The sequence below is a fragment of the Macrobrachium rosenbergii genome, chromosome 25 (assembly GCF_040412425.1).
Source record: "Macrobrachium rosenbergii isolate ZJJX-2024 chromosome 25, ASM4041242v1, whole genome shotgun sequence".
NCBI lineage: Eukaryota > Metazoa > Arthropoda > Malacostraca > Decapoda > Palaemonidae > Macrobrachium > Macrobrachium rosenbergii.
The window spans coordinates 37865174-37890197 of NC_089765.1; the positions used below are offsets into that span (position 1 = coordinate 37865174).

Sequence of the window (25024 nt, forward strand, 5' to 3'; positions counted from 1 at the left end):
TCTTCAAGTATTTGTATTTCTTTTCATTGCATTTTGTTTCATATGCCGTACAATATGTTTTCCTGAGAGAGATGGCAACTCTTCCCATGGCTGAAAAATGCGAGCCAGTTGTCCCGAGAGAGAATTCTTATATTTCTTTCATGTAATCGTGTATTTGTTATTTTCAATCGATTGCAACACTTCCTCGGACTTTTGGACGTCAATTGTGTATTATATATATTACCAACTTGCCAAAAAAGAAGTTTAGTAAGTGAAGGGAAGCCATCTCTCGCAATATCAAAACTTATCTTGAAGCTAAAAGTATATACACAGCTAATGTTGTGGCTTCTCACAAGTTGCCAACAACCATGTGTGCCGAGGAGATGCCAAGTACTTCCTATTACGAAGCTCCAAGTGAAATCTATTATTCCCTTGCACAAATATATCAAGATGATGCTGATGATGGCACCGATGACTTTGTTTTGAAGTTATGTGATCATGAGGAGGGGGAGGAGGAAGAGAATGAGCATTTTCAAGATGTAATTGTCGTCCCTGACGTAGCTTCTGGAGACATGGAAGCTGCTGGTGCTCTCGCATTGTGGCAAAGATCACTAGACAGGAAATTCATATATAAAGTATTTGTTGGTGATGGGGATTTGACAGCATAGGAGTATGCAGTTTGAATGAGGGCACTGGTCCTTATGGCACTCCATATCCAGTGATCAAGGAAGAATGCATAAACCACGTTCAGAAGAGGACTGTCTTTCATCTTATGGCCTTGAGAAAGAAATATGTTTCAAAATATGTAGCAACAACAAACAAAGTTATGTTTAGAAGTGAGCTTGGAGGACTCAATAAATTGAGTGATAGCACGGTGATAAAGACTGGAAAATATTTTGGCATTGCAGTAAGAAACGGAGCTAAAGATCCCACTAACCCTACAGTTACCATGAAAAAAATATAATGTCAATCTTTTTACAACTGACTAGTGATGCCAAAAATCATGATCATTCTCAGTGTCCTGTTGGCAAAAATAGCTGGTGTTTTTATAATCGTGATTTGGCAATGAATGTATCTCCCAAGAGTCACAAGACGATGACAGTAAAACTCCAACTTACAGAGGAACAAGAGATCCCAGTTCGCCAAATATTTGAAGAGCTTACCTCTGATGATTTTTTTAGTGCAAAGATGTGCAAAAGGTTGTACTCAAAACCTAAATGAATCGTTCAACAGTAAAATATGGGCAAAGTGTCCATAGGTCAGACTTCATGGGAAGGATACTGCAACCTTTGCTTTTCATGCTGCTGCAATGGAACATGATATCAGCTATGCAGCAAGTTCATTGCTGCCTATTATGAGAAAAATGACAGGAGAAAGCCTGAAAGGCCTTCAGATGAAAGAGAAGACCAGGAAACGAACGTCTGCTATACATTCAAGAAAGCAAAAGAAGCATAGAACATCAAAAGGAGGATATGAAGGAGGGGCTCATTAGCCTCCTAAAAACCTGGCAGCACAAGAGTAGAGTGGCGTTCTATGATAGCCGCCCCAAAATAATATAAACTATTTTCTTTAAGTGATAAATATTTTTTTTAGAGGGAATATTATCTCTTATAAAAGAGAGGGGAACAGGTGCCATGTAGGCTTTTCCAAGAAACTTTATATGCTTCTAAAAGCAAAATAAATGGTTAGCAAAACTTTAACTGCGTTTTTCTTACAACATACTTTTTCTACAATCAAATTCCCAAAATTCCCTTATTTATGAATGGATTTTAATAATCTAAAAAGCAATTTGAATAAAGATAGTGAGAGAACACATTGGCAAATTTATTTTTCTTCTCTCAAAAAAACCTTTTTTACCAAGATATATTATATAATTTTATAGTATTTTTTACTGCATTTTTAAAGATTCCAATTCACCTGAGATTTTGTGTGCATCTTCAGTCAAACTAAAGGTAACACCTGTGGAAGTTTGAACACTGTCACTCAAAATTAACCCCCGACCCCGCCGATACCCTTAATAGAAACTTAAAATAATGTACTTGGAGATAGGCTATAGCAGAAAGCTTCATAACTTTCCATTTGTTCTGTGGAGGGGGCTCTAATTTCAAAACACCCGGTATATATAAATATATATATATATATATATATATATATATATATATATATATATATATATATATATATATATATATATATATATATATATATATATATATATATATATATATATATATATATATATATATATATATATACATATATACATATATACATATATATATATATATACATATATACATATATACATATATATATATATACATATATACATATATATATATATATATATATATATATATATATATATATATATATATATATATATATATATATATATATATATATATATATATATATATATATATATATATATATATATATATATATATATATATATATATACAGTATGTATATATATGTATATATATATACATACACGTCTGTGTTTCAACAAAACCACTGATTGATTAGCCACCACTGCACTATCTTGACACTCAGCAGAAAAGAGGGTGGAAACCAACAATTCCAATGCAGTGCTCTATTATAAAAAAAGTATGATCCAACAAGCAAAACGCTGCCAAGAAATTGTTCTCCAAAGTGAAGGATAGCAAATACCACAGCAAAACAGCAGTAAATGAACTACCATTGGCAAAATTGTTTTAAGAATTTTCATCAAAATGCTAAAGCAACTTAGCAAGTGAATATGTAAATATATAAAACAACGTAACTTCAGCCACAAAGGCAACATAATTCAATTACAGTACACAAAAAGACAAATTCTAACATTAGCAGATAACCATACAAAAAATCCCTAACCTATTTTTTCATTAATTAGCTAGTACTTACTAACACCAATGTAACAGAAACTTGGCAAAAACATAAGACATAGACAATAACTGTAAACAGGTATAAAAGCTCAATAGTTGTTCTTCTCTTAAACAAGCACAAAAGACATTACACAAACTACAACCATAATGGAATGAAAACAATCAAATTCAGCAGTTATCCAGTTATTATCCAAAATACCCACCTTCAAGCACAGACACCAAAGGAGAAAATCAGTGACCACCTAACAGCATACACAGAGTTCACAAACATAAATATTAACAAAATTAATTAACAAGATCCAATCAGCAGATAACCAAAATTCTGAGGGGTTTCATGAATGCAATTAAGTCAACTGCTGACAAATACTAACTTATATGAATCTTTCAGACCTGGGGTTTGCCCAATACATGTGCAGTGATATCATCTACTGTACTTGCCATTTTCACTGTATCTCAAGAGGGACTGAATTCTAAATTATGAGTAATGGTTCATTGTTAAATGAAAAACATTTCAAACTGTACTCAAGATAACTGTACTGTACCTTCAAAGAGCAATGTAGCAACCCACATGGCATTTACATAAAATCCACTAATATAAGTGACTGAAGTCAACTGTACTGTACCTTCAAAGAGCAATGTAGCAACACACATGGTGTTTATATCAAATCCCCTAATACGAGTGAGGTACATCTTCTTGATACCATCAGTAAGAAGCCCCATAATGCCTGTTGGTGGTTTTAAGGCATGACCTGCAAGGAAAGAGATTTCAGACAAAATGTAGAGCACATCATCAGTACAGTATATTAAAATATATACCATGCATGTAGCTACTTGTTATTACTGTTGTATTATTATAAAAAATGGTTACAGTATGCCGCCTGTATTCGCAGGGGATGCGTACCACACACCCCCGCAAATAGCTAAAATACTTAAAACCCCTCAAAAACAATTAGAACTGCTTATTTTGATAGCTCAAACACAAAAAAAAAAAAACTCTAAAATTGCTTATACCTGAGTATTTTAATAGTTTTATCACAAAAAGTATATTTAGTCATGTAAATGATATGAAAATACAATAATTAGCGAATATTTCTAAGTGAAAAATACAGCGAATGGGCGAATTTTCCATGAATAATGTGTATATATGTTAGAGAAATACGCAAATAGGTCAGCCCACGAATCGTAAGAATGCAAATACGGTGGGTTTACTGTATTATGGTTACTATTAATACTCGCAAAAAAGAAACCTCCTTTTGGGGATCTGAACTGAAGAGCAATTTAGTTTCCCGAAGATAAAGTATGCCTGTATTATCAAATTCCAGGTGATATTACCAACTTATATTGCATTTTTTTTATTAATGATGATAACTAAAATTCACATATTTAAAAAAAAAAAAAAAAAAAAAAATATATATATATATATATATATATATATATATATATATATATATATATATATATATATATATATATATATATATATATATATATATATATATATATATATATATATATATATATATACACAGCGATCCCAGGTTTACGATGGATCCAGCTTACAGCGTTCGAGGTTATGACACTTTTCAAATATATTTATCACAAATTATTTCCCGGTTTACGACGCATTTTCTGGGGTTACAAGGCGTCTTACGCCGATCCAACATAAGAAATATGGCTCCAAAACGGCAGAATAATAAAAATTTCGAGGTTTTTTGATGAAAAACTCAATAAAAATGCAATTTACATCGTTTTCAATACACCCAAAGCATAAAAAATGTTTTCTTAGGATTTTTGATGATTTTCAACGATTTTTCGGTTTACGACGCGGCATAAAAACAGAACCCCTGTCGTAAACCGGGAACTGCCTATATATACAGTATATAATATACATATACATATGTCAATTAGGTTCCAATGAAAAGCCTGTGTGAATGTGAATTCGCGCAACTCGAATCGTATAAGATCGAGGTATTACTGCATATATATATATACATACACATATATATATTTATATTTATATATATTGTTACGTGGGTCAGTCGGTTAATTACTTTAATACTTCACTCATTGGAGTTTTATTGCCTTGCTTTACCTAAGACCCATGTAGTTCTGCCAGTTAAGGCCAAATAAAGCTCTAATGGACAGATAATGAAATAGATTTATTACACAACCACATGGATTAATTTAGCAAACTTACTGGAAAAAAACTAGTTTCAACAAAAGTAAAATAAAAGGAAATGGATATTTACAGGAGCTAACAGCAGCTCAAAATATTGGTCCTAATCAGGACAAATATCTCAATACTAATTGTAAGGATTACAACAGATTTAATAAGACTTCAAACACTTTTATAAGGCAACTGAATGCAGTGAATGTTGAAATATGGCTTCTTGGCACTGATGATGTGGATTCTTCTCCAAGCAAGAGGGAAAGTACAGGCTCAAGGTATACACACTTCTGGAAATAAGTATCCAGATAACAATCTTGCACTTAAGAAGCTCTCAATCGTCATTAATTAATCACAAGGGATGAATCTTATATCAAGAATAGCACTTTTAACACCATTGAGGGTAAGTTATGTGATTTCACTAGACAACAATGAATGCACTTAATATATGACTTCATAAATGGGATATCTTTCACTAGGAGTTCTTAGTCAGGGACTGCTTAAGAGATGGAAATTTGAAAAGGAAAATGAGAGTTTCAGTTGAAGGGAAAGAGAACTGGGAGTAACTGTCGCAATCCAACTTAATACTGGGTGAGATTTTGCAGTGATAAGTTGCATTAAGATTCCTTGGTCAGTTTGGAGTAACAATTTCCCCCACGATGAAGGCAAAGGGGGAGAAAAAAAGCGTGCTCTCTCTGAGCCAAAGTTCTCACCCGTTGGTCAGTCGGCTATCTTCGTTTGAAAACATCATCTGGTTCTCGTGCCTGATTCTCATCTCATGTGAGGAATTTACACTGTCTGCCTTTACTTTAATAGAACTTAATTCATTATTCTACTAAGAGGCAAGGAAGGGAGGGCTAACAGCAAATATTTATAACAGCTTCCCCCCCTAAGAAGGCATTCACTCCCTTTCGGCCGTGAAGGCCTGTACTAAGCAAGCTGTTCGTCTCGATTACTTTACTCTTTTCCCTGAACAGGTTTTGCCCTTGCAATACGGCTAGCTAAGGATATACCTAACTCCTAAGAATGGGATATGGACTTTCATAAATTACTCACTAAAGGATGCCTAACACTACTCAAAGGTGTCTATGGATACTTATGTGCTACCTCTGATGATAGTGAAAGTTATACCTACACAAATGGTACATTCAATTGTATCTTTTATGACATAACCTATTAGAACACTGCTGTAGCACCAACTTAAATGACAATGAACTAGCTAAATTACAATATTCTTACAAGTATACAATTTCTTACACTAGAATGTACAATCATAGTAAACAAAGGAGTAACCTGAAGTTCTTTAAATGAGTTTTTATACTTGAACGACAGAGGTACACATTCCTCCTCAGTCTTATATGGAAAAAATGCTTTCCTCAATTGAGGTACTATGCCATGTGTGTCATGAGTTCACTATAGTTACGATTACTGGATTAACGAATTATACTTACTCACTGACTGTTGCTCATTACAAGATTTAAAGTCACAAGGTTACTACTACTACTTACCGGATCTGATCTAGACTGTTACTATGGTGTTCCTAAGGCAGAGATCCCACCGGCTACCTCCTCCGGGCAGGAGCCAGGATCACTCTGAGATGGAAAGGCACTGTACCACGGAGGCACGAGTGCCAGGGTGAGCTTGTAGCTATTGCAACTACTTGGCTCTCTTCCCCCCCTTCTTCTTCAAGTTCCTCCGAGACCTATCTATGACAGTCCTAGGAGGTGATGAGGGCACCGATTCTAGGGAAAGGGCAGAACGGCTGTTGGGACAGAAGTCAAGCATGACCTCAGAGGCTACTGGAGAGCTCCCTACTTCAGCTGCTGCAACCACCAGAGCAAGAGTTGTCTCAACCTCTGCGTCCAGGGAGGCCAGTTCCTGGTCTCCCAGAGGTGTAGCAGGAAGATCCACCAGAGGTTCATCCTCTGGGGGATGGATGTGGTGAGGAAGAAGTAGTGTTGGGTGCCAGAGGCTCACAAGTTGCTAGGATCAGTTCGGTGGGGGTTCCTGGATCTCCCGTAGGAGGATCCATCTCATGGTCTGGATCTGGCACCATGGTAGGGCCAGGCACAGGGTCCAATTCTTGTGGTGGCTCAACGTCCGAGACAGACGGAACGTGGCACTGCTCAGAGCTTGCAAATGGTACTGGCAGAGATTGATGGTCAGGCATGCCTAATGAGGGGTCCGGAGGTGCAATACCTCGTGGATGGCTTGAGTTGGGCTGGGACAGAGATTCCTGTACCAGCTGTAGGTCAGAGCCTCTTGGAGTGATACGGTCTGTGGCATCCGCTGGGGCGGTTGCTTATTAGGGCAGCCCCCAAAAATTAATGGAGTGGCCTGTCACCTTGCACGCTCAACAGTGGTACTGCTTTCTTTTAGTGTCCTTTCGTACAGAGGGAGGACTTCATTGGAGGCTGTCTTTTTGTGAACTAGGAGGACTAGGCCTTGAATTGCATGGAGTGTGGCCCTTCTGTGGCCCACTTCGGCAGGTGGAAGGTAATTATTCTTGTGGTGGCACGCCAGTCAAAGTGGCTATGCTCTTGGTCGGTGATTCTACAGTCGGTGCCTCCAATGTGGAGTTAGCAGGGCTACGGAGTGGTGTTGGGGAAGGGCTTCCCCAGAGGAGGTCCCGACCCAACAGGAATTTCATTCACTATGCCAAGGCGGTGAGGCAGCAGGCCCCACGGTGTCGTGACTTGGAGCTCGACTGTGGGGATGGATTTGGTGTGGCCTTCTACCCATTTCATCTCCCACCGAGTTTGTTCATCAACAGTGGAACTGGCTGGCACTTGGGGCCTGTCAATCAAGCTGATGTCTGCTGCAGTGTCTAATGTAACCGGTAGGGTCACTGGCAGGCTAGAGCCATCAAGGGGCACCACCGAAATGGACTGGGTGTCCAGCCTCTCGGAGTGAAGTATCTTCTGCGGCCTGGCAGCAGAGAACTGGTGCTTATCAAGTTTGATGCACTTGGTGGATGGGAAATGATTTGGGCAGGCCGGATGTCCAGCACTATAGTGGCTGGAAGCACCACAGGATTGACAAGGGCCCTTTGTGGGGGCTCAGTTACCTACAGTGACCCGTTGGTGAAGATTGAGTGGCAGTGGATGGAGAGGAGCTCTGGTTATTGGTAGGAGGCTGCTTGTTGGTGCCCAACTTGTAGCGGCAATTGGATTTGGTGTGCCCCACCTTCTTACAGTGGGTACACGTGGGCTTGCCAGGTATTCCGTTCTTCAGGCGAGTCAAGCCTGAGAGGTACCAGGGTGGCACTATGCGCAGTTTAGATGTGCTGTGGGACTGGTTGTAGGTTTCCCAGGAATTGGCCATCAGCAGGCTTCCATAAGTGTTGTGGGCTGCTTATATTGAGATACACAGCAAGGGGCCCAGGGACACATTGGGAAAGACCCTCCAACATGGTCCGATTGAACAGGTCCTCGAATGTGGTGCATGACAGGGAGTCGAACCAGCATGTAACAGACTGGGTGTTGTGACAGACCCATTTGGTCCAGGACCAGCCAACTTCCTTGGCAAGACCTCAAAACCACTGTCTCCATTTCTCCGGGGTTATTTCGTAGGCTTTTGTTATGGCCCTACGGACTTCTATCATGTTGCCACTTTGACTCTCTCCAGTGAGTGAAGGGCTGACTTAGCTTTTCCCTCCATGTGCTTGGCAAGCACTAAGGCCCTCTCTGTCTCGGTGGTACTATAGTTATCGAAGAGTGCCTCTATTTCCTCCAACCATGTTTCTGGCTCTTCCTCAGTCCACTTGGGGACTAGGGAATTAATACTCAATATTGGAGCATTTGGTGCTGCAGATGAGGGGTTGGAGGCCTGCTGGGTAGCCAAAGCTTTGGTATTTTCTTTTTGAGCCTTCTCCAGCTCGAGATCCTTCCCTTGAAAGCTAGCTCACTTTCCTTGAGGGATAATTCATGCTGTCTTTTCTTCTCTTCCCTTGCATCTTCCAGCTGCCTCTGTGCTGCAATGTTTTAACGAGTGATGGATCAACTGCTAGGGTCCGTAGAAGGAGTAGGTGTATATTTGGATGACACAGTCATTTACTCTGCAACATGGGAAGAACATCTGAAGATCCTGAGGAAAGTTTTCAGGAAACTAAGGGAAGCAGGACTAACAGTCAACCTAGAGAAGAGTGACTTCGGGAAGGCAACTGTGCAGTATCTTGGGTTTGAAGTTGGGAAAGGCCTTCTCGCTCCAGTAAACGCTAATGTAGAGGGTATCCATAGGGCTACCCCACCTACTACTAGAAAACAGCTACAGAGATTTTTGGGCATGGCAGGATTCTATTGACGTTTCTGCCCGAATTTCTCAGCTGTAGTAGCCCCCTTAACAGACTTAACTAGTCCCAAAGCTAAGTTTGTTTGGACTACAGAATGTCAAGAATCCTTTGAGAAGGTAAAAGCCATTTTAACTTCAAGACCAGTACTTCGGGCTCTAGACTTCAATAAGAAATTTGTGATACAAGTTGATGCCTCTGACTGTGGAATTGGAGCTGTACTACTTCAAGAAGATGAAAGTGAACTTTTGCATCCCGTATGTTTCATGTCTTCAAAATTGAAAAGCATCAGAAAGTGTATTCCACGATAGAAAAGAAACTCTAGCCTTAATCACAGCATTGAAAAAGTTTGAAGTGTATGTGAACAGACCTAGGAATGAAGAGATTTTAGTGCTGTCTGATCACAATCCGCTCACGTTTTTACAGCGGATCAAGAATCACAACCAGAGATTCACTCTGTGGTCTCTGTGCTTGCAACCCTATAATATTAAGGTACAGCATATCTCGGGTAAGAACAATGTGGTTGCTGATTACTTATCCCATTGTGAATCGTTGGATTCAACCCCGGGATAACCAATCTTCTGGGGGGAGGAGTCTTATGCTGTGGGTTTCATAATGCAGTAATCTCCCCGTGTTTATGTGTGTATTGTTGTATACTGTATAATCTTATGTTCAGATGCGCATATGCCGTAAAAGAGTTAGCGTAAAGTTACAGTGATTAAAGTCTATATGGTTTGAGAGAGCACGGTAGGCGTGTAGAGAGGAGGGACAGAGGCTGATTGTTCTATAGAGATGCAATGTGTTTAGTCAGTATTCAAAACTTGCTGAGATTAAGGCTCATATGACTAAATCCATTAGTGTACAAGACGTTAGGGGACTCGAAAAAAACACAGTGGAAAAACCTACCACTTAGATAGACGCCCATACAGAGGAGTCCTCATTGAGAGACCATTATCCGTGCAGAAAGAAGCTGCTTCTCTCTCTCTCTCTCTCTCTCTCTCTCTCTCTCTCTCTCTCTCTCTCTCTCTCTCGGGATTACGAATGTCCCGTTTTAATGTAATTGGTATTTTGGTAGACGATGGTCACTCATGTCCTTTAACTGTTTAATTCCTTAGTAAATGTGTCTGAGTTATCTGAACAGTGTATTTTATTAAGTGTGTGTGTAACGGCGCCTGATTAAAACACGAAGCAATTTGGTACCAAGGTATTGTAACATAATTATTGGGTTTTAGTGCACTAAAATAATATTTAGAGTGGTTATATGTAAAGATACCTTTTCACCTTTTTAATATTTTTTCGTGTTATATGTTTTATGTTTTATCTTTTGAAGAATTTTTCTTTCATACATATATGTGGTGTGTTTGCTTTTGCCTTAAATTTTTGCTTTACATTTTTTGATATTTAGTCTTTTGCAGAGTATATTTCTGTGTCTTTTGTATCCACATTTTTATATGATTGATTTATTTGCTTTATTTTGTTTAACACTTGGGAATTGATTTACTTGCAGTATATTTCCTTTCAATCAAGTTTTGTTATTTAACAATTTAAATTTTACTTGAATAATTTTTTGATTAATTAATAAATTAATTTCTGATTTAATTTTGACTGATGATTAATTCAGATTTAATCCGATTTTGTTTTGTTTTCAAGTAATAATAAATTTCCCTGAGACTGTTAATGTTATGTATAATCTTTGAATTTAGAAATAAATTTTTGTATTTAAAATATTATATCAGAGTTTCATTTCATTAACCCACCAGTAATTTTGATTTGAATTAGAGATAGAATGGTAAGTGAGATGTTTTCCTTCAAGTAATTGAAGTGAGCTCGAACCAGGGAAATGAAATAAATAGAAATACTTGAACTTTTATGATGTTAATGGAGTGACGCCCTTACATTTTACCTCACACCTATTTTAATGAACTTGCTATCTTTGATGATTGATAAGTTTTATAAGGGCTCACTGTTGCCTTTAGAGAAATCAGTCGTTTTGTATGTGTGATGAGGGTTCAGGTGTCTGGCTTTTGTGAGGTAACTATAATTGTTGAATAAATGGTAAGTTTGGTAATCAAATATCAAGCACTTAGATACCAGGTTTGATTTGAAGAACAGACACTGGACACTCCGGGGTCACCAGATATAAATGGTGCCCTAGACTTCGGGACAAGCATTTAGATACCAGGTTTGATTTGAAGAAGAGACACTGGACACTTCGTCACAATATATACTGTATATATATATATATATATATATATATATATATATATATATATATATATATATATATATATATATATATATATATATATATATATATATATATATATATCAGGCAGTTCCTGGTTATCGACGAGGTTTAGTTCGAAGGTGTGACGATAAGCAAAAATTGCCAATAACCCAAAATCGGTGATTTTTGGGGCTTATCAAAGCCGATAACTGGAGATCAGCGCCTCTGTTAGGTATGTATCGGCACCTTTAAGCAGAAATCGCACGCCAGTGCCGAAAAATCACCAATTTTTGTCACTATATATATATATATATATATATATATATATATATATATATATATATATATATATATATATATATATATATATATATATATATATATATATATAAGAGCCTCGATGGCTCAGTCGGTTACAGCAGCAGCTCCGGACTTCAGTAGAGGTCTGTGGCGCTGGTTCAATCCATAAAGCCGGCTGATCAGAGAGGCAGACACTTTGCTATCCATGTAGACATCCCGGGATTATATATGTAATCAACGGATAGGTTTGCTTAAAAAGCAAATGGATGTTACAGACTAAATGCACACACAAAACAAAGCCACTACAACACCTAAAAACATAACAAACATCTCACACGTCTCGAACGCCGCCATACCTGCGCAATAACTTCGCTGCTGGGAAGAAAGGGCGTTGGGTCTGGTATGATACATGAAACATACGTACCAGGGTCTCAGCGATGTCAGGCAGGGCAGCCGATCGAGACCACAGGTCTACCCTAAAGCCAAATCAAAAGTCCTTCAAAGAAGGCATCGTGGCTTACCCCATACAAAAATGGGAATAAAAGCACGTTAAAAGAAAAAGAAAGAAGAAAGATATATATATATATATATATATATATATATATATATATATATATATATATATATATATATATATATATATATATATTATGCATATCCAATTTCTTTTGAAGTCAATAGCCTATTATGCAGAGAATTCCTTTTGAAGTCAATAGCCTATTTTGCAGAGACACTCTTCATATTTAGACTCTGAATCAGTCTATTCTTCTTTTCTTATTCAGGCAAGCTCCACAGAATAAGGAAAAACTATTCACCTTTCTTTCCATTGGTGTACTTATACAGTAGTCGATGGACTGTTTCCTCGCCTACATGCGACATCTTCGGGATTAAATTACTGACATACACAGTTATATGACTATGTGCAGACTTTGCAGCCGTGTCTAAAATTTGAAGCATGAAACCACTAGGTACAAAATTTCTGTTGGTTGGCAGGTCTCATCATCTTGCTGGTGGTCTGAATACAAATTACTTTTACCTCTACTAGCTTGAAATTTTCAGAGGGTCTTCTACCTACATGTGACCATAATTAATATCATAAATATGTTTATAAAGACTACTGTTCTTAAATCAACTATTCTTGGATGAAAATTAAGAATTGGAGGAAGGTAAAGTTCGATAAAAAGTTATATGCACAATGCAGTGCCACCGAGGCAAAAGGATGTTGCTATTTACCAAGTATTATGCAAGTCATACGTGAATAGGAACAGAAAAATTAAGTTTTCATAATAAAACTAATATTGTAATACTTACCTGAACACCTGAATTAGCCCTGGTCACTGACCAGCCCGAACTACATCCCCATAGCTTTTACCCACTAAGTGGGTAATAAACTGTCAGCGTTACCAACGCTTACAGGAAAAAACTTGTCAAATGAGTTACCTGAAGTACCGTTGGCAACACTGCTGCAAGTCCTGGCCGAGTGAGGCCGAGATCCCCAATGCGTTATCCACTATTCAAATTGAAGTGGGGAGGAGGGGTGGGAATCATTCAGGTGTTCAGGTAAGTATTACAATATTTGTTTTATTATGAAAACTTCATATTGCAATACACTCCCTGAACACCTGAATTAGCCCGATTAACAAAATTTAGTGGAGGTGGGATCAATCTAATTCAGCCTGACCTGCCATCAGGGAAAGCAGGTAACTCATTATTTGCCTACTCTGTATAAATGAATGTATCCTCACCTGGTTATCCCACTTGGCAGGTGAGAATGTCTGTAGAGAGAGTACCCCTGACGTCAGTCTCATGTCTAGGTACTGTCTGAGTTGAGCTACCTCTCATGTGGTATTCAAATCTCCTCATGGATAGAGATTAGCAAAATAAAAACCAACCTACCATGTGGCTAATCACAGCCTCCCATGATTAGTGGAGAACGGTAAACCTCCCATGTGGCTAATCAAAGCACTCTCATGTATGGAGGGGTACGATGAACCTCCCATGTGGCTAATCAAAGCACTCTCATGTATGGAGGGGCACGATGAACCTCCCATGTAGCTAATCAAAGCACTCTCATGTAAAAAGGGTGCAAGAACCTCCCATGTGGCTATTGTAGCCTCTCATGTATGGAGGAGAAGTTGAGTGTGCAGGATCTTCAAGTTCTTCCCGTCCGTTGCTAATCAAAGATGTCTGCATGAGAAGAGGTTGAAGAAACCAAACCTGTCCACTGGATCTACCTATCTTCACAGTACTAACGTCAAACTTAATATTCTCACTATGAACCCCGACTAACAGAGAATCCAAAATTTCAAATTTCTGACTACATTCATTACCTATAGTTCCCCCACCCTGGACATTACTATGTAATTATAAGATCGAGCTGGTCGTCGCAAAGGGAACATCGAGTAATTCTTCTTCAAGAAAACTGAACGTCTTTAGGTAGAAGTCGTGAAAACCGACACCGCTTCCAAGTGGCCGCTAAGAACCTCCGCTTAAGAGAGTACCCCTTAGCTAAATGAACGCACCCTCGATAGAAGGGTTACCCCTACACACGGACTAAGAGAATAACTTTCATGTAAAAAGGAGAACGATGCATCCCCCAAGTGACTATTCAGAGCCTACCCATTAAGGACTCTCGTAGGGAAACTATCAAAGACTAGGATACTTAAGATACTCTGAACTTAAGTTCATGTGATTAAACTATCACTGTTGCTTAACCCCTTCGCCACGGGGACGTACACATGTACGTCTTTTACGGTACAGTAATAAAAGACCGCGACGTACGCCTATACGTCTTTCATCCCTCCTCGAAAAGCAGAGCTGTTTTCTTCAGCTTGGATGGGTTTCAGGCGTAGTATTGTGTACGAGAGAGGTGCAGAAGCTCCACCCACTATTCATTCTAGCCAATGAGTGTCCGATGGTCGTCGTGACGTCATATTCATATGGGATATTATAAGGGGTATCATCCAGCAGCACATGTCAGTGCGCCTCAAGCTGTTATGTATGAAACATTGTCATGATCTTGTGAGTAAACCATTTGGATTCGAAGGCTAAACTTTTTCTCCTTTTGATTGCAGTTATTTTACAGGTTTTTTTTATTTTTCAGTATCATGATGTCGGATGATAGTATTTCAGATCCTGGGTAGGAATACCTGCCAGATCTGTCAGATGATTATAGTGATAGTTGTTATAGTTGCTTAGAGGATGACAGCGACACCGAGATTTTAGAAGACATTGAACCCATTGTCGATGAAGGTTGGCAGTTCATAACATATCCATTTTGTGACAAGCGCCCAGACCCACCCCCCGATTTCACGGAGGGTGACAATGGGATCTCTGTTTGCACACCCGACTTCACCTGCCCACGAGATGCATTTTGTTTCTTTTTTTGTGATGATGATATTGACAGACTGTGTGAGTGGATGAATGTTCGGGCAGAGGAGTATTTTCGGTCAACAGGCAGAGGAGTATTTTCGGTCAACAGGAAAGTGTACTATGTTTTTTGAAAACTTCTTTCATTTTTTTTACACTAACATGTAATTTTTATTATTATTTTTTCTACTACAAGTTGTAGTAGTAGTGGTATTACTGTTGAATTTTTTTATTATTATTATTGTTATTATTATTACGATTATGATTATTATTATTATTATATTATTATTATTACCAATGCCATAAACATTCATTGATGTATACTAACTGTTTCCGTAAGAAAACTAGTATATACTGCTATTACTACTAGTACTATTTTACTAATACTTTACTACTTTTTCTGCTACTTTATTTCTACTACTTTACTACTATTTCTATTTCTGCAATTACTTTTCCACTAAATATTCTCTTTTTTATATATATACATATCTATATATATATATATATATATATATATATATATATATATATATATATATATATATATATATATATATATATATACATTATATATATATATATATAATTATATATATATATATATATATATATATATATATATATATATATATATACATACGTGGACATACTCCGAATACTGTGCAGTAAGGTATAAACCTCGCACCACACGAGAATCGTGAAGTGTGCCTGCAACTGTGTTCGTGTAGTGAGCGCTTATGAACCAGGAACCAGGAACCATTTCTCCGAAAGTAACTAATCGCTTCCTTCGACAGCGGACGGGAAGGATTCCGCGGAGAGACAAGAGGTGTACACGGAAGCGGACGGAGTTTATCAACCTTAGATAATTATTCGCATCGGACATAAAGATATCCCCGCTGATGCCGGAACCGAACACTTGCAGATAAAGAACCTAAACGAACGAAGCAGTGTTTAAGCCTCGGCCACGACTTCCGGAAGAAGAGAAATACTTATCATTTCCCTCCTAGGAAACTGGCCTAGGAAACTTCCCGAAGCTCGCCCATTGTTTATCTGCAGCTAAAGCCGAAAGAAAGAGATAAAACACCTAACCAATTATCTTAACATTAGAACTTCTGACAAATCTCATGAGGGAGCCCGAGGGAACGTAACAAGTCAAAGAAGATCTTACTGCTAGAAATTTCAGGAAAATAGAAAAATGTACTGCAAAGTGCTGAGTGGTAGCCAGCAACAGCCGAAAACGGAAGAATCTTGACTTTCCGAAGGAATAAGAGAAAACCAGCTATTTCAGTTATGGCAGGCCTAAAGATGGAATGACCTTCCTTACGACACAGACTTCCCCATGTCAAGTTGACCTGGTAAAGCTACGGGTTGACTTCTGAAGCTGAAGGAAACACTGTCTAGACATAACTTTAGAGTGTCTGGACTGTCAGCTGTTTGCTCGGCAGTCGCCCGCAACAAGGTTCATCACGCAAGAGTTTGGATGATAATGGTGAAAATGCAGCTGTCTAAAAGATCTTCCGCATGAGGAGGAATATTGGAACTTCCGTAAGGAGCATTAGGAATTCTGGACCGAGGGTGTTAGAGCCAGAAAGGAGCTAGAGTCACAGTCTTGACACTACCGCAATTCCTGATTACCTGATGAATGAGACCGAATGGCGGAAAGTATACACCTCTAAGTTCTAATCATCTTGTTCCCCCCGAGTTCTCAGATACGACACGGCAGTTACGATGTCTCAAAGCAGACCCACTATTGTGTTGTGCACTAGGACTGAAAAACACCTGAGGGCTTCCTTTATAGCCATGAGGTTCCTGAAGGTTATGACTCCTCTCGTTCCCGATCTCTCCAGAGGCCCAAAGCCTGGGTTCCTCCAAGGTTGCTCCCCAACCTTGAGGCATCTGAGTACAGATGAACGTCGGGAAGAGGGGAGACTATAGACCTTCTGGATGTCAGATGCGCTTCTTCTGACTATCACAGACGGTCTGACAAGCGAGAATCGTTCCAGATTATACCTGTATTCTCGATGTGGAAGTCCCAGCGATTCCTGAGACATACCTGAAGAGAAAGCATGCGGAGACACAAGACCCTGGAATGAGAGAGAGAGAGAGAGAGAGAGAGAGGACATTCTCCCTAAAAGACTTCTTCAAGTGGGTACCGGCTGTTCCCTGTTAAACAGGAACCCTCTATTTCCACATTTTGTACTTTCAACGATGCATATTTGCCGAAACTGGAGACATGAGTTAGAAGCAACAAGTTCGTTATACTGGCCATATCCCTTGAACCCAGAGCAGCCACACTAATCATAGCTTGCTGTGACGCTACTGCTGACGACGGCTACACGAAATAGACCATGGAGGAGATATCCTCCTCCCTAAAAGACTGTTGCAGAGTGCAAAAGGCGCCCACAACAGAACCCTCTCCGAATGTCCGGATAGTGAGGCGGAAGCTTCAAAAGAAGCCCCTCCTCTTCTGCCAAAGAACGTTGTATAGTCAGGCGAAATGTTAACCTGGTATGCCAGCCTTACTGACACCGAAGTGAAGAGGTGTCAGGCAGTACCGGACCGGAGGGAGTATATCATCTTGTTTGAACAACTACCGGTTCTGTCGCATATAGCGACTCGAACATCGTTGTTCTTTGTAGTAACTGCGCCCTCGGAACCTTGGATTGAGGATACGTGAGGATAAAGTCTACCATCCGCTTATACTCATTCTCATTGGCTGAAGGAGAACTAATATCCGGTACCGGATCCTCTTCTTCAAATGAACAATCCTTGTCGGACTGGTTCGACCGAGCCGGAGGATTGTCGGACTGGTCCGACCGAGCCGGAACAGGAAAGAGGCAGGCTGATCCCAAGCAAACACCGAACTCGAAAACCCGCAACTGCTACACCTGGGTGCGTGAGAAGGACACCTGACGTATCAATCGCGAACATACTGGAGGCACCAAAGTCTAGGTTGAGCAAACCCCGCACCACCAACAGGGATGACGCAACACCTGGGCAGACCACGCCCACTCCTGAGAGAGAAGAGGCCGCAACACCCGAACCACTCAAATCCGGATGTATCAAAACTGCACGAGAGTGGGAATCCGGAACTGAAGACCCGGAACCAACATGGATGCCTAGACGGAGGGACAGAGAAAACCTGCCGGAAAGTTGAGAAAGAAGAAGCCAAAGGAGGGAAGAAGGAAGAAGCCACACTCGGAGTAACCACCGGAGCACCCAACGCCGATGTTGGACAGATGGAGAAGGTCCCAACCGGACCGAAACTCAAAGGAGTACTGAAGGGGAAGTTACGAGGTACCGAACCGAAGGTAACAGAAGAAGGTAGTTACCAACTATCCTGGAGAATGGAAAGGCTGCGAAAACTATCGGTGCTGATACACTGAACGCTGGCGCAGGCGAATCGTAGACTGCCGTAGCATCCACAAGAATTGCGGAGGATACATTACAATGAGTTAACTATTGGTGCTGATACACTGAACGCTGGCGCCGGCATATCGCCAACTGCCGTAACATCCGCAAGAATCGCGGAGGATACATTACAGTTAGGAACCCATAAAGAATGAAATAAGGAGTTGCTTACGCCTCCGCAAAGAACTGAGAAGCAACTAGACCGGATGCCTGAGAAACCATCGGATTTGCAAAAGGTCATAAAATGACGGATCCGTAAAAAGTACCCCTTCCCTTAACCCCGAAGAAAGAGAGGGAGGGGGGGCCGCTGAGCTCTAAAATACAGGGTTGAAGCAAGAAAGCCTTGCTCTGCTGAGTTAAAAGCCAAGAAAACAGGATGCGCAACAAAGACCCCGAGAGCCCCCCAAAGAGCGGACCGAAAGAATATTGAGCAGGGCAATGGAAGAAGGCTTAGAAGAAAAAGGGGGAAAAACGGGAAATTTCCGTAACGGCCGAAGAGGCCATAGATTTCAAAGAAAATAGACTGGTTCTGTTCCCCCTGCCCCTGATAATCTTGATAGACATTATCAAATCAGAAAATTCGAAGAAAATAGCCTGGTCCTGTTCCCCCCGCACCTGATAATCTTGATAGACATTATCAAATCAGAAAATTCTTTAAGACATGATCATGAATATTGGTAAAACTCAATTGCCAGAATTACCACCATCGCAAGAAGAACGAAATTTTAAACCCCCAAAGGAAAAGGAACCTTCGAAGGAGGAGTATTCAAGGAAAAACAAAAATTCAGAACCAGATACATCAGAAACCAAATCTGAACGACCCTCCACGGATCTGGAAACCTTTATTGCACAGAGCACGAAGCAGGAAATAAAACCGACGATTGATCTGAATGAGAGACCTAAACCCAAAGACGACCACGCTCAACTACTTTCCTGAATACTTCCTAATTAGAATTCCTACCCTTCTGAGTGATTCCTAATTCTAAATCCACCTTAGAACTTACGCTTTTTAGAGGAAGGGGAAATCTGCTACCAACACTGCCTGCTCCGCACCGGGGGGGCTGGTAGATCCTACCTTCGAGGTCTGCGGTTCTCCATGACCCCCGGCACCCGTTAGGGCTGGTTCTGGAACAGGCAGGGGGGCTGAAAAAGAACGATTAGTATCTACAACACTATTACTACTATCCTTATCTCTAGTTTCCGTTAATTTCGTCATAAAGCTAGAAAAATAGACTAGACATACTAAGCTAGTAACTTGTCCTCTAACTTTTTGAATAATTCTTCCATCTGATCTACCGACCAAGACTCACCGCCTATCTGACTGAAACTACACTGTGTCTTCCTACATAAAAACACAAACAGAATGTCGATCGTGTTTGAGGGTACTGATCCTATGCTTGCAGGACGTGTAGTGATGATGAGCGTCAGCATCTCCAGCAGTAGAAGGCTCTGTCGTCGAAGATGTAAATGAAGCTGAAGTATCGGCCTAGCAGACGGCGACGTCTTCTTGTTTGACTTATCCAATCGAATCCAAAGTACCGATCCCAAAGTCAAAATCGGGAGAGAAGTTCCAAATCCCATCAATAAAGTATCCATCCATGAGAAAATGCGTTGAAAACAGTCCAAATCGTGATCTGATATCCAAAAACTTGAATGGGGGTCGGGCTAAATGACCAAAAAGTTCGCCTGATGTGGGACACACCCACACAGCATGGCGAACAAAAAGCAATTGGGGATCTCGGCCTCACTCGGCCGGGACTTGCAGCAGTGTTGCCAACGGTACTTCAGGTGACTCATTTGATAAGATTTTCCTGTAAGTGTTGGTAACGCTGACAGTTTATTACCCACTTAGTGGGTAAAAGCTATGGGGATGTAGTTCGGGCTGGTCAGTGACCAGGGCTAATTCAGGTGTTCAGGGAGTGTATTGCAATAGTTGCATTTCTATTAGGTAAACCAGCAATATAGAAACATGTATCACTTACCAAACTTGAACTGTTCATTGTCTAAGAGTCTAATAGATGCAGGCTGGCATCGATGTAAAGCCACCTCTCTCATGCAATTAACACCCATAGTAAAATTGGGGAACACGATGGAACCATAATGTTGGACTTGTGGCACAGGACGTACCTTCAGCGTTACTTCAGTAATAACTCCTATAGTGCCTGTTAGGAAAAAAAATTTGAAATTTAAGTCCAATTTAAAAAGATATGAAATAGAACTGTGCGTAAGTATTTACATAAAAATATGTACAAGGATTAACTGATTCGTTTTTCAACATTTTAACTGTAGGAACACTCTAGAATACTTACATTCATAAAATAAATTTCATTTCATATGGCAAAAATAAGGCAATTTTAAAAATTCATTTCACAAAGAGAACATGATACAATAGATCTATTTTCATAACGACAATAAAATTAAGGGCCAAAATACTTGAACTAATTTTCATGTTTCATAACCAATAAACTACATTTTATGAGTGTTTTTGGTTTTCCATATAACAATTAAAGCACAGTATTATTCTTAAGGGAAAAGTTAATTCTTCTTCAAGTACTGCACTCTATTCTACATGGGAGAGCATTGTAGCTACATCGTTAAATGTTACTTGTTATTAAGGATAAGCTAAAGTTTCAGAACTGCTCCAAACAGTGATTGAGCAATGTCTTAATTTTGTGGGCTCTTGTCTTGGGTAGAAACTATCTCCCTAGCATAATGAATCATACACCTGCTTGATTACCTTAAGAAGGCAGAACAAGACTATTCTTAGGTACTTTTCTTGTTAAATGCAGCTCTGACAAAAAACTGAAAGAGAGGGATTCTCTAATCTGGAGATTATAGAGTGCATTTCATCCAGAATGTCATGAACAAGTAACGAACAAGGCAACCAAAACAACACTGGAGAATCCAGGCCAAACTCAATACAGCATGTAACTGGCCTTGAACAATATCTGATGGCATAAAAGCTGCTTGGGCATGTAATACACACCCATATTTCAGCAAAGCATACTCAGAAAAAGTTTTCTGTGGAGAATTTTTTGCGTGGAGGGCAGAGCATCAGTCATAAGGTTAGTTTGGAGCACTAACAGCTCAACGAAGTCATTCTGACTTTGAGTGTGATGTGGCAAGACTTTGTCCCAGTTGGGCATTTACACCAACAGCATCCATCTGCAGAGGCCAAACTGTATACTTGTACAGTATTTAAAATACTGATAATTTTAATAAAACTGTTGTTTTACGACTGTGCCCAATTTTCTTGTCTGTTATCATTTAGTTCTTTAAAAAAATATGAACACTGTGTTTATGTCCATTTGGTTTTGGTAGTGTTTACATTCTTAAAGTCATCAGCAGGTTGAATTTTAATAAAACTGTTGTTTTACTGACTGTATCCAGTTATATTATGTGTTCATTTTATTCTATTAAAAAATATGAATACAGTACTGTGATCAAGCCCATTTGCAATTTGGTAATTTTACATTCTTAAAATCAGCAGGTTGAATTTTACCATCATCATCATTGCCACTAGTTCCTAAAAGACAATTCAGAAATACATTTTTTCAAAATAACAAAGCTGAGCTAAATTCTTTTTTCTTTAATTTCATTCAAGAGTAGTTTTACCAGACCATTAGTTAAAAGAACTCTTCTAGGGCTGGCCCAAATGATTAGTTTGTGATTTTATATGTAAAAGGTATTGACTGTATATTAGGTTTTACTTACGAGGTTGCAATGTTGTAAAAATTTTATAATTATTAGAAAAGAAAACTTGTTATTTTCAGATAAAATTTCTTCCATTGTGTGGTTTTTAAAACATAAGTTTCTTGGGCATTGATAATTCTGACATTCTGTTAAATATGCTTTATAGATACTGTACTAGCAAATGATATGTACAGTCATACCTCGAAATTACGCGAGGTTAGGTTCTGGAGCCCCTCGTGCAAGGTGAATTTTCGCGTAAGTTTGGCATGGTCTTTAAAAATGCTAATAAATGTTTATTTCTAGAGTTTAAGTACTAAATATGACTCTAATCATGCTCCCAAAGTATTAAGCTAACTTTTAAATGAACTAAAGTTAGTGTAATTTTATTTAAAATTTAGCTTATTACCCTTAAAAAATGAATACAGTAAATGGTTGACATTAAAATTGAGTACTGCACAGTTTCATAATAGCGCATTTACAGTAGGTACAGACGACGTATACTAATGTTACCCTAATTCATGGGATGCCGTTTTCTTTGTCACTTAGAGTAAAAGCCGTTTTTTTGCGTCACTAGGCAAAACGTCATGTGTCAGTCAACAAAAGTACAATTCCATAAAATATCGAAAACATGTACATAATGTTCGTAGAAGGTAGTACAGTACAGGTAAAATTCAATCAATTTAAAATTATATACTGTACAGGTAATGATGTACAGAGAAATAATAAGTTGTAAAAGTATGTTTGAGCGCTAACTACGAGAGAGAGAGAGAGAGAGAGAGAGAGAGAGAGAGAGAGAGAGAGAGAGAGAGAGAGAGAGAGAGAGAGAGAGAGAGAGTAACTGTACTGCTTTTGTATTGTATTTATGCGCAAATATATAAATACAAATTTTCCATTCTGATTTTACACCTAAAAACACGAAAACTTAAAAATTAAACACTTTCTACAGGGGTTTCATCTTTGAAAAATGCAGTAACTAAGGGTATCACATCTTGTAAAAGTACACCAACTGAACGTGCTGTAATTACATGCACATACAGATTGCACCAGCACTTTTCTCCGAGGTGAACAGAGTAATTTTCAAAGAATGACACTTATACAACTCTTAGTTACATCTCTGATATTACATTAAAGAATTCATTTTATCAAATGAGCGCGACTGAACAACCTCATCTCAAGGTCATGTAAAGTTCTTGTGACAAAGACTTTGCAAATGGACGTAATACTTGTATGATATTTATGTACAGAAATATAAATATAAATTTTCCATATCGATTTTACAGTTAAAAGCATGAAAACTTATAAATGTACTTCAAACATTAAACAAGCATTTTCTGCAGGGGTATCATCTTTGAAAAGTGCAGTAACTTTGCAAATGGGTATCACATCTTGTAAAAGTACACTAACTGAATGTGCTGAAATTACCTTTGCATCATATTTATGCATGTACAAAAATAAAAATAATACATTTTCGATACAGATTTTACACATGAAAGCATGAAATTCAGTTTTCATAGAGATTTTACACATGAAAGCTGAAATGCATTTTTCATAGAGATTTTGCACATTAAAACATGAAATGTATTTTTCATACAGATTTTACACATAAAAGCATGAAATGCATTTTTCATACAGATTTTACACATAAAAGAATGAAATGCATTTTTCATACAGATTTTACACATAAAAGCATGAAAACTTGTAAATTACTTCAAAAATTAAACACCCACTTCTGTAGGGTTTCTCGAGAATTTCGTGTCTGAAAAAATCGCGTATGCCCATTAGTTAGGTTCCAGTGAAAAGTTCGTGTGTGTGAATTCGCGCAACTCGAATCGTGTAAGATCAAAGTATTACTGTATAACAAATTGGTGGGGGGATTGTCTGATGTGCACATTAAAAAAACTTAAGATTACTGTGTCCTCTTCTTAATCTTGTTAGGAGTACTTCTTGTTTTCTATTATTTCCTGAAGATGATGGCCAGTCTCTGACAGTGTCTTTAATGGTCCTTCATTTGTTTGTTGTGGGAGTGTTATCCCAGCCTTGTTGCCATTTTTCCCATACCACTGAGTTAATCACATTTATCCAATCTTCAACTTGAAAACAGAATTGAAAGATGGGTAATCTTATTTTCTCTTTTGCTGAAATATCCACTTCTTTGTTTCTTTCAATTACTTTGTGATGGAGTCCACATATCGTAATTCTGATGTACTTTTATTCCATTCTGTGTAGCATTAGTTTCATATCAGATACTAAGGGGTGTTTTAAACCATATGATTTTATAGCTACAACTGCACTTTTTGAGTCACTATATATATATATATTATAAAATCATTTACTTTATGGATATTTTCTTCATTGCATTTTTAATGGCATATAATTCTTCTGTACGTATACTGTAGATGCTTAAAATGGCAAAGAATTTTGCATTTTAAAATTGCGAGATATTACTGAATAGCCAACCCCTCATGTGTTTTGGATCCATCTGTGTATATTTCATATTCTCCACTATGTATCCTCACGAGTTCCAGAACACGTGCGTCCTCGACTTATGGCGGAGGATCCGTTCCAGCGGCCTGCCGTAAGTTGACTTCTGCAGTACATCAATTTTTCGCATTTAACGGCGCTTACAGTGCCCTAACTTGAGTTATGGAGCCGTAACTTGATGTTGCATCAAGTTACAGCACTATAAGCGCCGTTAACTTGAT

General features: G+C 38.7%; 1 protein-coding gene across 2 annotated transcripts in view; it reads right to left on the reverse strand.

Annotated features, from left to right (window-relative positions):
* ADPS (alkyldihydroxyacetonephosphate synthase) overlaps nt 1–25024 on the reverse strand; it is a 94199-nt gene that overhangs the window by 43528 nt on the left and 25647 nt on the right. The window contains exons 8-9 of one of the 2 annotated variants that reach the window (XM_067127383.1): nt 20612–20791; nt 3491–3616 (exon numbers count right to left, since the gene is read on the reverse strand). In XM_067127383.1, coding sequence (XP_066983484.1) covers nt 3491–3616; nt 20612–20791 — 306 coding nt within the window. Of the gene's footprint in view, nt 1–3409; nt 3617–20611; nt 20792–25024 lie in introns of both variants that reach the window. The other variant, XM_067127381.1, reaches the window with a different exon arrangement.